We start from the raw sequence: 19,120 nt of genomic DNA on the forward strand, positions 1-19,120 counted from the left end.
GGAGGCGTAGCTACAGTGGGTGAAAAGGTAGAAGATGTAGGCAATCCCCGATGCTGAGTGGGTTAAAAAGCCCTTTTGTGACCTACAGATCTTACAGATAGTAATATTAAAAATAGGATCTAATAGTATAGGGATTGTGTTGCCACTTTTGCATTGACATATGTTATACCTCTAGGTGTGCTGCAAAACCCTTGTTATCTGAGAAGTTTAAAGAAAGCCGTGATTTTCCTTGGATTCCTATTTCTCCTCCTCATGTCTTTATCAGCCAATTCATGTGCCACACAATGTCACATCCATCCTGCTACCATTGTGTGTAGGTATATACACTACTCAAAAACATAAAGGGAACACTTAAACAAGGATTTTGTATTTAAGTATTCCCTTTATTATTTTGAGCAGTATATATAAAGAGACAAGATGCATCTATATGCAGGATTACCAAAGCTCACCAGTATCAAAAAGCTCACGGAATTATAGTGTTATAGTAAACTGATTAAGGAGGAAGGTCCCGGCAGGGCACTAGAGAGATATTTTCTTAACAATGTCTGCCCAAATCAATGGACTTAAAACATAACTTAGACCCAGATTTTTTTGTAAACTAACAGTATTTTTTATTACAGACCCACTAAATATGGAAACACAAGGGCAATAGGGTCTTGTCTGTGAAGATGATGAAAATGATCAAAAGCAAAAAGTCACTCACCTGGATGAGTTGTGGAGGACACAAACACCGAAATAAACAAATGTCAGCTGCAGCAGCCCCAACTTTGCGGAAAGGCATAAAATTGAGAGAGAAGGGTTAAAAGCCGCGCTGATGTTATAGGAGATTAACGCAGGGAAAGTGATTTAGGGTATGTGCGCACGTTGCTTTTTACCTGCTTTTTTGCTGCTTTTTCTTCTGCGCTGTTTAATGCCAAAATGGATGTGTTCTTCTATTCAAGCAAAGTCTATGGGAATTTGGGTTTCTTGTTCACACTATGTTGTTCAAAATGCTGCCTTTTTGAGGCAGAACTTTGGTCAAAAACTCAGCTTTGCAGTGCAAAACCCAAATGGCAAAAACAATTGACATGTTGCTTCTTTGAAAAGCTGAGTTTTTGACCAAAGTTCTGCCTCAAAAAGGCAGCATTTTGAACAACATAGTGTGAACAAGAAACCCAAATTCCCATAGACTTTGCTTGAATAGAAGAACACATCCATTTTGGCATTAAACAGCGCAGAAGAAAAAGCAGCAAAAAAGCAGGTAAAAAGCAGGTAAAAAGCAACGTGCGCACATACCCTTACTCAATGTGCTTCAGAGTGGACACTCCTTCACTCCTACATTGTAATTGTCCAAGAAGTATCCAATCTGAAATGAGTTGAATAAATCCCTTTCTTGGTATCCTGCGTTGACCTTCTATAATGGCAGTTTGGTTTTTAACCCTTCCTTCTCCATTGTCTCCCTTATTATGGACCCAGTAATGCAATCTCTATGGATTTTTCTTTGTTGATTTCTTTTTTTTTGGTTTTTATAGTTGGAAATTCACTGCATTCACAATACAACTTTTCTTACTGAACAAGATGGAATAAACACACTTACACATAGTGCTAGTTAGTTTGTGTATCAGTGCAATGATGATTTGTGTAATAAAAAGGACACAGATTTGCTGTGATTGAAAGCAGACAAACGCACCAGTGTCTTTTTAAGTTTATTAGCACAAAGCAGGGGAAAACAAAATGAGATGATTCCAATGTGGCGAAATGATACCAGCATTACAGGGAAACGTGTCATTTCCAATGATGCATAAATACACATAATCTGATATTTGCACTCATTGATATGACAATAACACATCTGGTAATCTTAGCTATGGGCTATGCTTGTTTCTCCTAAAATCCATGAAAGCTGTGTGCTGCTTTTCATCGCTTTATATTAAACTAAGACCAGATAAGAATAAATTAAACCTTTGAATTAAATCCACATACACATTGGGTGGCTAAGGAAGAGATTATAAAGTTTCGCACTGACAGCATTGCAATTAAGTTGATGCTTGTTTTTCTCCAGCTGCATTGCTGATATCAGTAAAGCACAAAACTTTTTAAACTACCTCCAGAGGGTCAGGATTTATTTCCTGCCAGCTATGTTTATTCGACAGCAAGTACTGTCCGGGCTAGAAAGGCATTATGTTATGACTACATAAATCACATTCACAGCCGGTTGGAAGTTGAAAGGTAAGTTGTGTATTTTCAATTCCAAATGTTACAATAGCCAAACATCTTATTAGCATGGATTTGAATAATATTAATCTATTGCTTTTTAATAATTTCTATAAGTAGCGTTAATTAAACTAAGGATTTCAGAAAGTTATTAGTGATATTCCGTAGTTTGTCAGCCATTTTATGGCTATACTAAAAGGAAGTAGTATATAAGAGATGATACCTGTTTTATCACATACTATCATGGTCTTTCATTGATTCATATTCATCACTAAAAGGTTTGGTATGCATACTAAGCAAGGCTAGCACCTATTAACCATGGTAATATTTTCTTAATTTAATATTGGGCCTTATTTATGGAAAATAGTGTAGAGAGAAATAGAGATGAAACCAATCCTAGAAGCTCGATTCTAGTGTTAAACAACCCAATGGTCAATACCTCCACTATTACTATACACTACTTTGTCATAAATGTCTCATATTACACTTTTCTAAATAGCTACAACTCTACTTCCTTCCTGACTTCCCCACTTTGGAAGTAGATTTTGGTTTTTCAGGTGCAGGTGCTGGTGCAGCAGGTGCTTTAGCGGGTGCAGGTGCGGGAGCAGGTGCAGGTGTAGGTTTAGGAAGCTGGCCAGGTTTTACTTCAGGTACGTCTTCACCTAATTTGTACACACTTACAGTGACATCGACTGTTTCGCCACCATACTTGTTCTTAACGTTGATGCCATATTTTCCTGAGTCCTCAGAAGAAACATCCTTAATTGTAAGACTTGCAAACTTTCCTTGTTCCAGTGTGTAAGAATAATGATCACTTTTCTCTAGATCTCTGTCATTCTTCAGCCATGTTACTTCAGGATCAGGGTTTCCAAACACTGTGCAGGTCAGACTTAAAGTCTAAGAACACAATGACAACATAGAAAAACTAGTGAGGCTTTTATCACATTCACACATTATCTAGCTACGTTCATTTATCTGGTACAGTACCAGTTATACAAAGTTAAAATATGGCACCTGTTATTTTACCTTTTTATATTGTACTTAATCAATATAGCAAACTACTATCTCTTAAGGGTCATTATCATGGTCTGCAAAACTTCACAGTTGGCTGAAGTCTTTAAAGGGAATCTGTCATTGAATGTTTATAATACTCACCTAACAGTCGGGTGCAGAGCAGACTGGTCGGATGGGTGTCTCAGTTCTCTGGGTCCGCCCCTCCTCTTTAGGCCATTGTTGTCCTCCTTCTGAAGCTAGTGTGGATGACGCATTCTACGTCATACACACAAGCCGACATTGAGGTCCTGCGCAGGCGCACTTTGATCTGCCCTGAGTAAGACAGATCAAAGTATTGTAGTGTGCCTGCGAGGGACCTCAATGTCGGCTTGTGTGTATGACATAGAACGCGTCATCCACACTAGCTTCAGAAGGAGAACAAAAATGGCCGAAAGAGGAGGCACGGACTGGGAGAACAGAGATGCCTATCCGACCAGTCTGCTCATCGACGAATGTTACGTGAGTATTATTAACATCCGGTGACAGGTTCCCTTTAAGTCGCTATATAGAAAATTTCATTCAGTTGCAATTAACACTATGAACTTCAGTGCAAGTTCATGGACCAAAGAGTCCTAATAATAGGTGTAACCCTGAACTAGGAGATGGCAATGTTATTCAATTGTAATAAAGGAGGACAATATCATGGTTGTGCAGGCTGTGCTGTGGTAAATGAGAAGCCTTTTATGTTCCAAAATGTTTCCTTATTTTCCCAACATATTTGGTTGCCGCACCGGTGCCTTTCTCACGGTAAAAATCCAAATAAATTGTAGATATACATTAATCAAAAAAATACTTTTTCCTCTAAGATATTCATTATTGTCAGCAATGTAATGTTAGCAATTTAGAAATTGTTAAATAAGTGTTTATTCTGATACAATATACCGTATTTTTCGTTTTATAAGACGTACCCCAAATTTGGAAGGAAAAAAAAGGTAAAAAAAAAAATATGGGGTCCGTTTATAATCTGGTAGTGTCTTACCAGGGAGGGGGGCCTGCAGAAGAGCAGGGGTCACAGGAGGCAGGGGCGGTACTGGAGTACTGCAAGTAGTATAGAGGGGGGGCCCAGATACTCACTGCGGGTGCTGCTCTGTGCGGGGGCCAGTGTCGCTCTGCTCTGTGAAGGGCCGAAGACTCGGGTGCTGCTCTGTGAGGGGCCGGAGACGCCGCTGTGCTCTGTGCGGGGCCGGAGACTCGGGTTCTGCTCTGTGCGGGGCCGGAGACTTGGGTGCTGCTCTGTGCGGGCCGGAGACACCGCTCTACTCTGTGCGGGGCCAGAGACTCAAGTGCTGCTCTGTGCGGGGCCGGAGACGCCGCTCTGCTCTGTGCGGGGCCAGAGACTCGGGTGCTGCTCCGTGCAGGGCCAGAGATGCCGCTCTGCTCTGTGCAGGGCTGGTGATGGAGCAGCAAAGCAGAATGGAGCAGCTGTGCATGGAGCAGCCGAGCAGGACGGAGCAGCCGTGCAGAGAGCAACCGAGCAGGACGGAGCAGCTGCGCACAGAGCAGCCGAGCATAACGGAGCAGCCGTGCACAGAGCAGAGCGGAGCGGCTCCAAACAGAACAGAGCGGCGAGGCCCGATCAAGAACAGCGTCGCAGAGACCAGCAGCACGGTCAGCACAGTGCACTGCTCGGAGCATCTCCCTGCCTCCTTTGACCAAACCCCCGGTAAGCTACATTTGGATTTTAAGACGCACCCCTCATTTTCCTCCCAAAGTTTTGGGAGGAAAAGTGCGTCTTATAATCCAAAAAATATGGTACATAAAACTTCAGCTAGTAAAATGGTAAAGTAATATTTGCACAGCATAGCTCATTGGTATGACCTAAAACAAAAATTACATAGTTTTTTCAACATAACAGTTGTAATGTAGAAAAATTACAAAAATGGTATAGTTTTTTCTACATTATATAGTTCTAATGTAGAAAAATTACAGCTTTTTTTCTTTCTTTTTCTCTCTTACTTTAAAGGGGTAATATAATTGATAATCTCTAGATCAGTGGAGGTCTGCCTGCTAGATCTTCCTCCCAGAATAGTCATGCATACACACTGCCACACCATTCATTCTGTATGGCAGAGTTCTCCAACTCCAGTTCTGAAGCCCCACCTTCAGTGCATGTATTCAGGATTTTCTTAGTAATGCACAGGTGTTGGAATCATGACCTGTACAGAGGATTAAATTATCACCAGTGCAATACTAAGGAAATCCTGAAAGGATGAACTGTAGGTGGGCCTTGAGGACTGGAGTCAAAGAACACTGCTCTATGGGACTTCAGGAGATAGTCAGCTATAGCAGTGTTCCCCAACTCCAATCCTCAAGGCCACCCAACAGTGCAGGTTTTCAAAATGTACTTAGCATTGCACAAGTGATGGAATTATCTCCTGTGCATAACGAAGGAAATCCTGAAAACATGCACTGTTGGGGGATCTTGAGGACTGGAGTTGGGGAACACTAGTCTATGGGACTTACAGAGATAGTCAGCTATAGTAGTGTTCCCCAACTCCAGTCCTCACGGCCCCCCAACAGTGCATGTTTTCAAGATTTACTTAGCATTGCACAAGAGATGGAATTATCACCTGTGCAATACTAAGGAAATCCTGAAGCATGAACTGTTGACGGCTCCTGAGGACTGGAGTTGGGGAACCATCCGCTTTAGAACCTGTTTTATTTCCATCAGTCCCCAAAGAGAATTAAAAGAGTGGTAGTGTGCATGCTGGGCTCGACTGTCACATTCTTGCGACTTTCTGGTTATTGCTAGTGATATCAGAGGTCACCTCACCACCACTACCTTCAGTTTAGAAAAAACATCAGGAGTATACAGAAAAGCATAAATTCAAAACACACAATGGGTCCATGAGAAAAAGTGTATTCACCCATCTAAAATAAAACCTCCACATTTTTTACTTGGACCATTTGAATGATTTTTCCATTTTCTGCAGTGAATAAATAATAACCTCTTGTGACTGGAGTACCCATTTCAGGACTCCATTTAATATGTATCTATTTTGCTGATATATTTATAGAAGAAAAATTAGGAATTAATTTAAACTGAAAGAATTTTAAAACACTTTTCTGCTGGGATTTACGTCTGATAATAGAGTTAACCAGAATATTTTTACTTACCAAAATTACAAAACAGAAAAACCTGGGTTTTGTTTTATTTTATAAGGAAATCCTCTATATTTTTTGTTACTGCCTGCCTGTGTAGTTGATAATGTATTTTGTTATTTTTTTGTAGGATTTGATATTACATTTGTCTTTCTTATAATGCATTTTAAACATGTTAGCTAGTGTTTTTTCCCACTTCTTGTAAAACACAACAGATCAAAGTTTAAAATGCAATTATTTGCATAGAATCGTACAATGAAAGGTATGTTTGTGGCTGAGAATTCTGTACTTTAGCATATTGTTTTCTTTGTAGCTTACATATTTGCGTTTTAATGCCATTTCCATCTAGCTCAGTTTTTGTTAATACCAAAAGGTCCTATGTTCCTTAACATTGTATAATAAGCCTCAGCTGATATCTTTAAAGCTTTTATGTATGCTCACAAGAATCCCCTAAAGGCAATATATTGTACAAAATAATTTAAAAGCGAGACTCGGAATACTTCAAATAAAACAGGCTTCTTCCCTTGTTACATTTTCCTGCCAAGCCAAATTTTAGAGGCAGTAAAGAATATTTTAGCACATGAATACAATGTCAATGTGTGTCTGAAATCGTGAGGACATAGTTATTCCTTGTCAATATTTTTAGAAACTGTAATACCAGATTTTTTATTTTAGTATTGGAACCTCACACTGACATTAATAAGAAAACATTTGTATCAGTGGATTTAGTTTATGCTATGCTCATAATTTATTTTTTTTTATTACATAATTATTTTTACATTGTGTCCCTTTTGTCATAATTACCAAGCGCATACACTCATAATTGCCCAGTATTTCTCCAATTAAGTATATTAGTTTAACCTACGTGCTTCATGTTAATACCAAAACAAACCCAATGATACATATGAGCTTTATATAACAAAATTCACTTTACTATACCCTGATACTAGGCTTTGCCTATTTTACGGTTTCTTTTAACCTCTTCACCCTCGGACGAATATCCATTTTTTCATTGTCATGTTTTTCTTCTTCTTTTAAGAGCCACAACTTTTTTTATTTTTCCATCAATATAGACATATGAGGGCTTGCTTTTTGTATGATGTGTTGTACTTTGAATGACACCATTTGTTTTTATAATATAGTGTACTGGAAAACTAGAAAAAAAAAGTGTAGTGAAATTGCACAACAAGTGCAATTACACAATTGTTTTTTGAATTTTTTTACATACCATGATCATCATATGATAAAACTGACCTGGCAATATGATTCTTTCTCCTGGTTATTACAAGTACGCAGATACCAAACATGTATAATATTTCTTTTATTTAAGTGGTGAAAAAAATAATGGAAATCTATAATTATATATATTTTGTTTTTGCTTTTGTCTCCATTTTCCAATAACCCTAACATTTCCATTTTTCAGAATATGGGACTGTGTAAGGACTTATTTGTTTTGACCTAAGCTGACATTTTTTCTGATACTATTCTGGGGTGGATGCCATGTTTTGATCCCCTTTAATTGCATTTTATACAAATGTTGCTGTGGAAAATGTAACTTTTGTGTTTTCTTTATTTTTTTTTATTTAATAGTCCCCTTAGGTGCCTTGAACATGTGATCAGCTGATCACTTGTGCTATACAGAGCAGTGCATCAGTAGTGTACACCACAAGCGATCAGATGATTGCAACTTCAAGTCCTCTAATAGAACTAGTAATATAAGAAAAAGTGGGAAAAAAAGTTTTAAAAAATATGGAAAAAAAACCAAAAAAGTTCAAACCACCCCCTTTTGCCCTATTGAAAATAGAAAATAAAAAATACACTTATTTGGTATTGATGCATTCAGAAATGTCAGCTCTATCAAAATATAAAATAAATTAATCTGATCGCTAAATAGCGTAACAATAACAAAATGCCAGAATTACATTTTTTAGGGCCAATGCAAGATAGCAATCAAATATAATAAGAGACGATTGAAACATTATTTATGCTCAAAAATTGTATCAGCAAAAATGTCAGCTTAGGAAGCAAAATTTAAGCCATCACTTAGCTCCAGGTCTCAAAAAATAAAAACATTACAAGTCTTGAAAATGGCAACAAAAGTCTCATTACAAATTTTTGAATTTTCCTTCACTTCTTCAATTGAAAGAAACTTGTACATGTTTGATATCTACGTACTTGTACTGACCTGGAAAATTAGATTGCAAATTCAGTTTTACCATGTAGTGAACATGGTAAATAACCCAAAAAAAAAATATTGTGGAATTTTTTGCAATTTCACAAAAATTGGATTTTTTGTTTTCCCATTTTACAGTACACAAGTATATATGGTAAAATGAATGGTTTTATTCAAAAGTACAACTGGTCCTGCAAAACAACAAGCCCTAATATGGCTATTCTGACAGAAAAATAAAAAATGTATGGCTCTTCGAAGAAAGGGAAGAAGAAATAAAAGTGCAAAAATGGAAAATCCCCAGGTGGTGAATGGGTAAATATTAACATATTAATTTCAATTATAATTAGTATTTTATTTTAATATTATAAGTTAATATTGAGCAGAATTAGGTATCCTCACATCCCCATATATAATATATGAGCCCCACAAAGCCCACTACATACAGTATGAGCCCCCACACTGGCCCCTATATTCAGTATGAGCCCCCAAATTGGCCTTTTATATAGTATGACTCCCACATAGCCTCCCAGTATACAGTATGAGTCCCCACATAGCCTATTAGAAACAGTATAAGGCCTCACATAGCCTCTCTATATGCAGAATGAGCCCCAACATTGCCTCCTAAATATAGTATGAGCCACCACATAGCCTCCTATATATAGTATGAGCCCCAACATAGCCTCCTAAATATAGTACGAGCCCCCACATAGCAATTCTATGTACAGTTAGTACCCCATATAGTCTCCAAAATAAAGTATGAACCCCTACATAGCCTCCTAAATACCATATGAGCCCCCACATGGCCTCTCAATATACAATATGATCACCCACATAGCCTCCCAAATGCAGTATGAGCCCCACATAGCCTCTTATATACTGTACATGTAAACATTCCATACACATGGCAAAAAATATATATTCTCACCTTGCTCTGCTCCTGTCCCCAGCGCACTGACTTTCCATACAGCAGACACGATGAAGTAACGTCATAGTGTTTGCTGTCTCACACACTGATTGGTGGAAGAAGGGGCTGGGGGCTTTGACTTCCATCACTGTATTTACTGCTGTCTGCAACTTGAGGATGCAGATAGTGGTGACATCAGAAAGTGGAGAGCAACAGCATTGCACTGTTTTCAGCCCTTCAGGTTGTCGCGGTCCGAAGCTTGCTTTTTGCCCATGTCTGATTTTGATTTAGACACTTGTAACATTTTGTATATAAGCTCTAAAAGTAAAACAAAGTCCTGCATACAGCATTGCACTACTCTTACCTTGCTTTCCATTATAGTTACCACATCAGGCAATCCACCAATCACTTTACCACGATCTAGAGAAAAAGCAGGACAAGTCCATTATTGCAAAACTTTATTGTAGCTGTGAAATATAAAAAAGCTAGATATTTATTTCAATTTATTAAAAGGTAATACCTTGAGGATTAGTGAAATTATACTGTGAGTGGCTGCATTCACATGCTAGATTTATTTCAATAAAATTCCAAGATTATAATAAAACTTTGAGACTACTGATGTAACAACTGTTATATTGACTTGTATGGTGCACATTTACTTTATAATGGAGCAGTCATGCTAGGCATTTTGCATGATGGTGATCAGTGTGAAACAATGTTTATAGTACTTCAATTGTTCATTTAAAAATTGTTTGATCTGTAAATGGGTACATTCAGGAAAAAATCTACATATCACTATAAAGTGTCTCAAAATTATATTAATTCTAATACAGTAAAAATAGGTTGTTATCTATAGACCACAGATTGTTCAGCAACGTTTCATGTAGACCGGTGGAACACACGATGCCTCTATTGGTCAACTGCATTTTCTTAAAGTTGTGCTGACTTAGCTATAGCTTTTTGAGGCAGACAAATATAATTAGTTTTTCAAGTAAAAGCTGCTTCAAGAGACTTCCTTTTTGGAACATTTTCATGAAGTGACTTTGCCGGTAGTTTGCTGTGGTCATGTGGTGGCCTCATCGCCAACATCTTTTACTCCATACTATGAGGTAAGAAGCTGCCCAAAGAATGAGCACTTCTTTAAACCGCTTCAGGTTTTTTGAACCTTGAACTGGTAATTAGAAGTTCCATAAGACAGAATACACTTAGAAAAGACCTAATGTGCACATAGCCTCAAGGATACGTGCACATAATATCTTTTTCATACCAGTATACCCTGTAACCCACCTGGAAAAGCATGAGATAAATGTTAAAAAGAATGAACATGTGCAATTCTATGTAAAAACAACTTCCTGTGCATATGTTCAGTGTTTATGTGTCTTCTTTTTGCTTCAGGTTTCCAAAAACACAAACCAGTTAAAATGAATGAGCTAACAATTCTTCAGTAAGACATATGTAAAACTGACTTGCTGTACAAATGGTCAGTCTTTTGATCGTCTTTTAACTGCTTCACGTTTCTAAAAATGCCTTAATCTGGTGTTTTTTGTTCAGAAAATCCTCTGTACGTTACAATATGAGGCAATAGAAAAGTTCAAAAGACACACAGATGATGACAGACGTTTTTATGGTGAATTTTGCCATTGTTTTTGCTTAAAAAGCACTATCTGTTTTACCATTATTCAATAAAGTGAAAAACAAAAAATGACCCTAGATGAAACTGAAGTGAAACGTGCGTCGGGTGTGTTTGCTGTGTGGTTAGGTATACTTGACGTTATATGGTAATACTTTCTTCTTATAAATGCTTTTTACCATTTAGATGCTGAGGTATCCATCATTTGTTATGTTTCATATTGTATGATATGGACATATTTTATGCATTGATGTCATTTGTTGCATGTTCTCCTATATGGAATGAGGCAATTTACATTACACTAATATATATTATATTTACTTTTGTGAACTGTCAATTATAATAATGTAATTTATAATAATTTTTCCTATTTCGGAATAAACACTGTAATCCTCCAGCCATTTGTAAATTTGTGATGATTATTTTCCTTTTCTTTTCACTTTATGTAGCCACCATATTCTTTCTATACTGTCATCATTACAGATTGCTACCATCCCTACCCACACATTCCTGGTATAATTCACTTGAAGAAAACATTGTGTGCACATATCCTAAAGAGGTTGAGAAGAGTTTTGGAAGTGTTTCTTTTTTCTACTGAGGTGCTTTTGTATCTTTTTGATTTGACAATGCAGTTTCCTGCAGGATCCCTTTCTAAGAAGTGGCATGTACTTTTATTTGCGCTAAGCTATTTTCAAATAACACTTCTTCAGAGAAAAACTAAGCAAAACATAATCCTCATGTGAGCTGCAAAGTGGATTGGGGTCGGGACGTGGACGTGGCACCAGGACCATATACTCTGATAGTCATTCATATGCTTTTCAGCCAATGGTTATTTGCTCTCAGTTTATGTATACCACAAACAGTAACTATTCCTGCAGTATGGCAAAAAAGAACAGAGGGCACTCACCTTGACAAGAGGGACCCTTGACACTTGACAAGAGGGACCCTTGACACTTGACAAGAGGGACTTGTCAAAGCGCCGGCTGGCGGTGCGAAACAGCTATCGTCTGTGAGTGGTCGGTCTCTCTCTCCCCTTGTCCTGTTATGTCTGTTTCACTTTAAAAATCTAATACAAGATTTCTGCCTTGATATGGTGAGTGCCCTCTGTTCTTTTTTTTGCCATATTGCTTCTCAGTTTACCCTGTGAGGTGCACCCCTTTTGGCAGATCCACACTAGTGAACACCAGACCGAGACAGGTGAAGACATGCACTAATTGCCGGCTGGAAGCTGTGCCCAGTTTTTCCTTCTCTTTTGAATGACTATTCCTGCAGTTTTTTGTTACACACCTCATGCAATGTGTATTATTATGTGCCTTGCATGATGCGCATTTACATATCTTATCTGTATTTTGGCAATCTATTGTTAGCTAATTGCTGGTGTGTATAATCCATTTTACTTGATCTGCATTCAGACAGCCTCTTTCTGTAATCCATTTATCTGGTCTGCATTTAGGTTGTTGATAATCATTGTTGGTTTTTACCACTTGGTTCATACCCTCTCATGCATGTATACCTGCACAGTATTATTCCAGTTCCCTTATGCATGTATATATATTCGACATTCATGTAGATATATTTTGATACTTTGAGCATACAGTTTTATTTGTCTGCAATAGTAATTACACTTTTTGTTTGGTCCTGTAACAGGTCCAATCTTCCCTAGTGTTATAATTACCATTAGGGATGATCGAATACCTCAAATATTCGGCTTCAAATATTTTCCGAATACCTCGCCGCTATTCGACTATTCGATGCGCAATGTAAGTCTATGGGAAGCCCGAATAGTACCGAATAGTTGTTATTCAGGTTTCCCATAGACTTACATTGCGCATCGAATATTCGCGAATATTATCATCAAATAGGTCATAGACAAAAGGGGGAAAATAAAGTTTTGCAATTTTGTCATAGTGAAAACAGTCACAATCCCCTGTATTGACAATATTTATAAAATATACTCCCGGAAAATTGAATACTTAGTGCAAACACACTAAAGGAGACTTATTCCAATATAAAAACTAATTTTTATTGAAGAATAAACATACATTAATATGAATGTGGATTCCATTTGCCTGCACCCCACTGAGGAAGCATTTGCGATAACGCGCGTCCGGGAGAAAAGGTTGCTCACTCACCCACTCTGGGACTGCCAGCTTAAACCCTCTATTTTTTACACTATGGGTAAGTCTGATTTACTTTGTTTCTACACTATGACTATTTGACCCTGTGGTGTTTCTCTGTTATATGGCTCACTAGACTTAATATTTACTACTCAGCTCATGGAGCAAAGATGGGTTAATGTGGCTAGTTTCCCAGGTGGGTGGGTGTGATAAAATCCACCTACCTCATTATTGATTATATGGAGAATGCACATTCATATTAATGTATGTTTATTCTTCAATAAAAATTAGTTTTTATATTGGAATAAGTCTCCTTTAGTGTGTTTGCACTAAGTATTCGAATATTCGCGAATAGTTGAATAGCGGCGAGGTATTCGGAAAATATTCGCAAAGTCGAGTAATCAAAGTATTCGATCATCCCTAATTACTATTTTTTGAAGCACCTTTTGTTGTATCTATTTTTCTTGGAATTAAAATATGCTCAAGTCATATAATTAGACCTTAAGTCACTTTCTTCAACCATCATGGTGGTTGATGTCATGGGATATAAAAGTGGATTTTCTATAGAAAGTAATATGAAAAGCTTTCTTAGAAATTTTGGAAAAAGGTTTTGGACCGAACCCACTACAAAAAGTTCAATAAGAACATTGCCTAAGAGGTACCGCACGGTGAATTAATAAAACCTAGGGGGTGCTTTGAGTAACACATTTATTTTAACACTACTTAACTTCCAGCACAAAATGACAATAAAAATGAATTTTTCCCACATCTGACCCACCATACAAGTAAGATCTGCATAAAGCATTGCTCTCTTCTCTAGATGACCCTGACAGCCATAACAATAAACAAATAGCACATTATTTCTGAGAGTATTATGCAGCTTTATAAGGTTCTAGCCGATTGCCTTGATCCATATTAGAAAAAGCTTTGTCCAAACCAACAACAATTTTAAACTATATATTCAGACTGTGAGAATTGTGTATGCCGGCATTATCCTGCGTAGAGCATTTATTCATTTTTTATAAATACTTACTCTTTTCAGCAAAGGCTGCAGCCCTGTGGGAGGAAAAGAAAAGTAATTGTTTAATATAATATTTTATGCATCTTATTTTGCATACACGATAATGAACTTCAAACTTACTTGAGTCTCTGGAATTCTGCAAAGGATTCATCAAAAGCTGAAATTAAAAAGAAGATGTCTCATTCGGTTTCCATGACAACATTAGGGCTCAAGACAAAAAGAAGGTAAAAATATCAGCTCATGGTTTTATTTGTTCTCGCAGAGCTGATAAAATCAGTCAATCTTTTAAAATACCCAAGATTTATAAGCGTTACCTTGTCCTGATAAATCAACAGTTCTTTTATAAGACGTTTTGGCATCAAATATCTCAAATGTATATTTTCCTTTGTCCTTTTCTGTGGGTTCACATATCTGCAACCAGGCAAATTCGTCCGTGCCTCCAATTCTCATCTTTTCACTTGAAGAAACCTTTGTTTCCCTGTTACATAAACAAATATACAAAATTATCAGGTGTTTATTTTATGTTTACTTGTATATGTTCAGATATTCTAAAAACTGATATCCCAGGAATACTAATTAAAATGTAGGTATCTAGAAATATCATAAATGTTTACAGTAAAGACGTATACATTTAATGTCATAAAAATGAATTATTAAAAATGTAAAGAAAAAAAGATTTCTAATAAAAAGGGATAAAAACAACAATGAAAATGAAAGGAGGTGAAGTATGTACAAAGGACAACTCTTCATTGATGTGAGCAGAATAATTTCTTTAAGGCTGGAGTCACACTTGGGTATGATTCATGTGAAGATTGCATTGCCCGGACTGGCTGGCTTCTCTCCTGACAGGAGCATATCAGCTGCATAGAAATACAGGAAGCTGACACTCTCCTGTCAGGGGAAAAGGCAGCTGGTCCAGGCAGCGTTATGCGATCCTCACGTGAGCGACATGCAAGTGTGACTCCAGCCATATTGCCTGTATTTTTAACATGAAATGACAAATCCTTAGATAAGTACTTTGACCCCTCCTGACAAAGCCCAGTGTGGTGAAACGCACGTCGGGTTCTTCTCTTCTGCTCTCCAGGTGTCTCACCTACACTTTAGGATATGGCTCAAAGTAATTATTTGTTACCTTTATTTAGGGTATTTAGATTTTGTTTGGTATTACTGATGTTACATTTCCATGCATAGACAGCTTTTACTTTTTAGCTCAACGGGGCCTTTGCTTTTAGTGCTGTTCTGTGGCCATTGTTTGCCTCCTAGCATGTTTCACTGTACCTCATTGTATTATAGCCATGTTTATTGCGCTCCATTTTTATGATACTGATTGTATTTAATTTTTCACCTCAACTGTGGTGCCTCTTTTAGGTGGTGAAGGGTTTTTCCTCCCCTTCCTTCCCTATTTTTCCCTATAGTGTCTCTATTTATGCATTTATTATATTATGTCTTTTTTTATTTATTATTTGTAATAGAAAGTGTGTTTGTATTTCCAAAAAGCTTCTAGTGGTCTTCTTTTTGAGACACGGGCTTAGTGTCATTTTCTCCGGTGCCTGATTCTCCTATTGGATATTTAAGTACTTTTGTCTGACCTGCTTGCAGAAGTCATTTCTGAAATAATCTGCTAGCTAAGCATAGTAGTTGACTCAAGATATGTAAAGTTTTGGAAACTTGAATTCTCTTGCTTCATTGACTTCACCCCGAAAAAAATTGATTTAAAATAAAAAAGTTTACTGTGGATCTCAATACTACAAAGCCTCTAATTGTCTGGAAAAGAGGTGTAAAGAATTCTGAATCAATTAGAACCATTTTGAATCCCTTTTAAGTTCTTTAATACAAATACAGCCTTAGGCCCCATTCACACTTCCATGTGAGATACTTCCGTCTCCTATGTGTCTTTTTCAAGGATACCAAACATATCCATTATAACCTATGGTGCTATTCACAGGTCCATCTATTTACATAGATGGTGTGTTCTTGCAAAACACAAGGCGATGTCTGTTGTTTTCTGGCAGCATGGATGAAAAGAGCCAATACAAGTCTGTAAGTCTGGGAAAAACATGTACGGCACACAGATGATATCAGTTTTATTTTAATTTCTAGATTGTGGAATTTTATCTTTAGTCTTATATGACTTATCTGTCTCGCAAACGAGAAAGCACAAGTTCTGTGACACACAAGCCTTAGTTTCAGAATTTTTCTTTAGTAGCATCAGTAGGACATTGTGGTATTTAACAGATCTTGTTTGAAGTGTGTGAAGAACCAAAATTCTGTTATTATGGTGCTGTTACTACAGTATATCACAGATCAATCAGTCCATAGTCACACTGAGTGACTTCCTACCACTTGATTCTTTGGATTATTATTTACAGATGGTGACTGCTATTCTTATTTTCAATGTGCCTCAGCAGTGTAGTAGTATACCATAGTCAGATTTAGACCTCTTTCCATCCCTATGTGTGTTTATTTTTTTTAACACAAGCACAGCCTTAGTAATATTTAAGTGACCTTTCCATAGAAATGAATAGTAGTCTATTAGTAACAGCCCATTTAAGGCCAAAAACACACTTCCGCATAAAAATTGTACGTGTGACACGGTCCGTTTTTCGGGTCCGTGTTCCGTTTTTTTGGGCGTTTCTCCGGTACGTATGACATCCGTGTGATGGCGTATGCTATCCGTGTTTGCGTGTGGAATGTCCGTGTGTGTGTGTGTGGAATGTCCGTGTATGTGTACATGAAATGTCCGTGTGTAATGTCCGTGTGTGTGGTAAAATGTCGTTGATACATGTCGGCAGACAGCAGACAGAGTTGCACGATCATAATGAAGTCAGATGAACTTCACCCGACTTCATTGTCATCCCGCAGCTCTGTCTGGGTGTCGCGTACTGATTAGTGGTCACCCGTGAAGGACTCACTGGTGACTGCTAATCCCCTGAGTGACTGAAGTGAGCAGCACGATTAGCGCTGCAGTCACTCAGGTTACCCGCGGCTAGCTGGATCCTCCACCCGAGACCGCAACTCACCTGTGACTTCATCGCTGTCACTTGGGCGATTTGCTGTCACAGGTGGAGGATCCAGCGGTGGCCGCAAGTAACCTGAGTGACAGCACAGCTGATCACGCTACTCACCTCAGTTGCTGCGTGGAGCTGTCAGGAGCAGCGGGGTTCTTCTGCAGCTCCTGTCACCTTCATGTGGCAGAGCAGGAAGCGACACTGGACCTCCGTGGATTACGCCAGACATGGATAGGTATTTGGGGCTTAATACATTGGTGAATGAGGGTATTTGTTATTGTTTTTTATTTCAAATAAAGGATTTTTTCACTGTGTTTATTAACTTTAATTTGCAGGTTAATCATTGGGGGTGTCTCATAGATGCCTGCAATGATTAATCTAGGACTTATTGGTAGCTATGGGCTGCCAATAACTCCTTGTTACCCCGATTGCAAATCGGGAAGAGCCGGGTAGAGTCCCAGAACTGTCGCATCTATTGTATGCGGCAATTCCGGGTGGCTGCTGGCTAACATTTTTAGGCTGGGGGGCTCCCCATAATGTGGGGCTCCCCATCCTGAGAATACCAGCCTTCAGCCGTATGGCTTTATCTTGGCTGGTATCAAAATTGGGGTTTATTTATTTATTTCACTGCACAGTATAGACCCACCCACCGGCAGCTGTGATTGGGTGCAGTGAGACAGCTGTCACTCAATGTGGGGGCGTGTCTCACTGCAACCAATCATAGGCGCCGGTGGGCGGGAGAAGCAGGGAATACGAGATTGATTAATGAGCTTCCGGCATTTTCAATTGAATTGAAGCCACAGTATTTTCGGCACAGCTGTTCCTCGCCGCGCTGGTGATCGGGGATTGGTAAGTATGAGTCGGGGGGAGAAAAAGACCGAGCGCCAATGTAAGTATGACTGAGAACAGCAGAAAAAAAGGTAAGTAGACTGACTTTAATAAAAAAGAAAAAAAAAATAGATCGCTTGTTTAAAAACACACGGACGAAACGTGCTGAACATGGACATACTTCGTGTGCGGTCCGTGCAGGCATGGACCCATAGACTATAGCGGGTCCATGCGTCCGTGCTGCTGGCCAAAAATGGACATGTCGTCCGTGTAGAAAACCGCACACACGTACTTACCACACGGACACACGTTACGTGTGATTTTACGCGTGTATGCCATCACCCATAGAATAACATGGGTCTCCGTGTCTCCGTGTCTCCGGTACGTGCAAAAACGTACCAAACACGTACCGGAGGCACGGATATGTGTTGCGGGCCTAAAACATAGTATACTGACATACTTTAATTTTTTTTTTACCGCAGGCAGATCATCCTGTGCAGTACCCTATCATAAATTATAGAGGTTATTGGGGGCTAGGGTTTTTTTACTATGTGTCTAAAGGCCCTGTCACACACAAAGATAAATCTGCGGCGGATCTGTGGATGCAGTGAAATTGTGGACAATCAGTGCCAGGTTTTTGGCTGTGTACAAATGAACAATATGTCCATGATTTCTCTGCAACCACAGATCTGCCGAAGATTTATCTCTGTGTGTGACGGGGCCTTAAGAACAAACATGTAGGTAGACGTTAACTACCTGCCTATTCTGCCCAGTGATGGTTCAGAGCAGTCATCTCTCCTTTGTTCTTCTGCATTGCATCAGTACAGCGTTAGCTATCAGTCAGTGTCGGGGTGTGGTTACAGCCGCCACTCACTATGCACAAAGCGAAACTGAAGTCGCACTCCTATGACTGAAAGCCCAATGCTGACGAGGATTAAAGAACATTTCTGGGCCCCATTGCAGCAGCCGCACATATTCAGTATGCTATTAATCTGCAGATTAACCTCATATCTGCAGGTTAATAGCATTTTTTTACATGAATATTTCCATTTAAACAACTGTCTATGGATATTGTTCTTCCTAAATGTATT

General features: G+C 38.5%; 1 protein-coding gene across 2 annotated transcripts in view; it reads right to left on the minus strand.

Moving 5' to 3' along the window:
* Window positions 1-1,649: 1,649 nt before the first annotated feature.
* MYOM2 (myomesin 2) overlaps window positions 1,650-19,120 on the minus strand; it is a 252,158-nt gene continuing 234,687 nt past the window's right edge. For both annotated transcript variants that reach the window (XM_075340317.1, XM_075340316.1), the window contains 5 exons: window positions 14,508-14,671; window positions 14,314-14,350; window positions 14,206-14,228; window positions 9,790-9,845; window positions 1,650-3,090 (listed from right to left, as the gene is read on the minus strand). In XM_075340317.1, coding sequence (XP_075196432.1) covers window positions 2,701-3,090; window positions 9,790-9,845; window positions 14,206-14,228; window positions 14,314-14,350; window positions 14,508-14,671 — 670 coding nt within the window. In that variant the 3' untranslated portion in view covers window positions 1,650-2,700. The remainder of the gene's footprint in view (window positions 3,091-9,789; window positions 9,846-14,205; window positions 14,229-14,313; window positions 14,351-14,507; window positions 14,672-19,120) is intronic.

Source organism: Anomaloglossus baeobatrachus, chromosome 3, assembly GCF_048569485.1.
Source record: "Anomaloglossus baeobatrachus isolate aAnoBae1 chromosome 3, aAnoBae1.hap1, whole genome shotgun sequence".
Lineage (NCBI taxonomy): Eukaryota > Metazoa > Chordata > Amphibia > Anura > Aromobatidae > Anomaloglossus > Anomaloglossus baeobatrachus.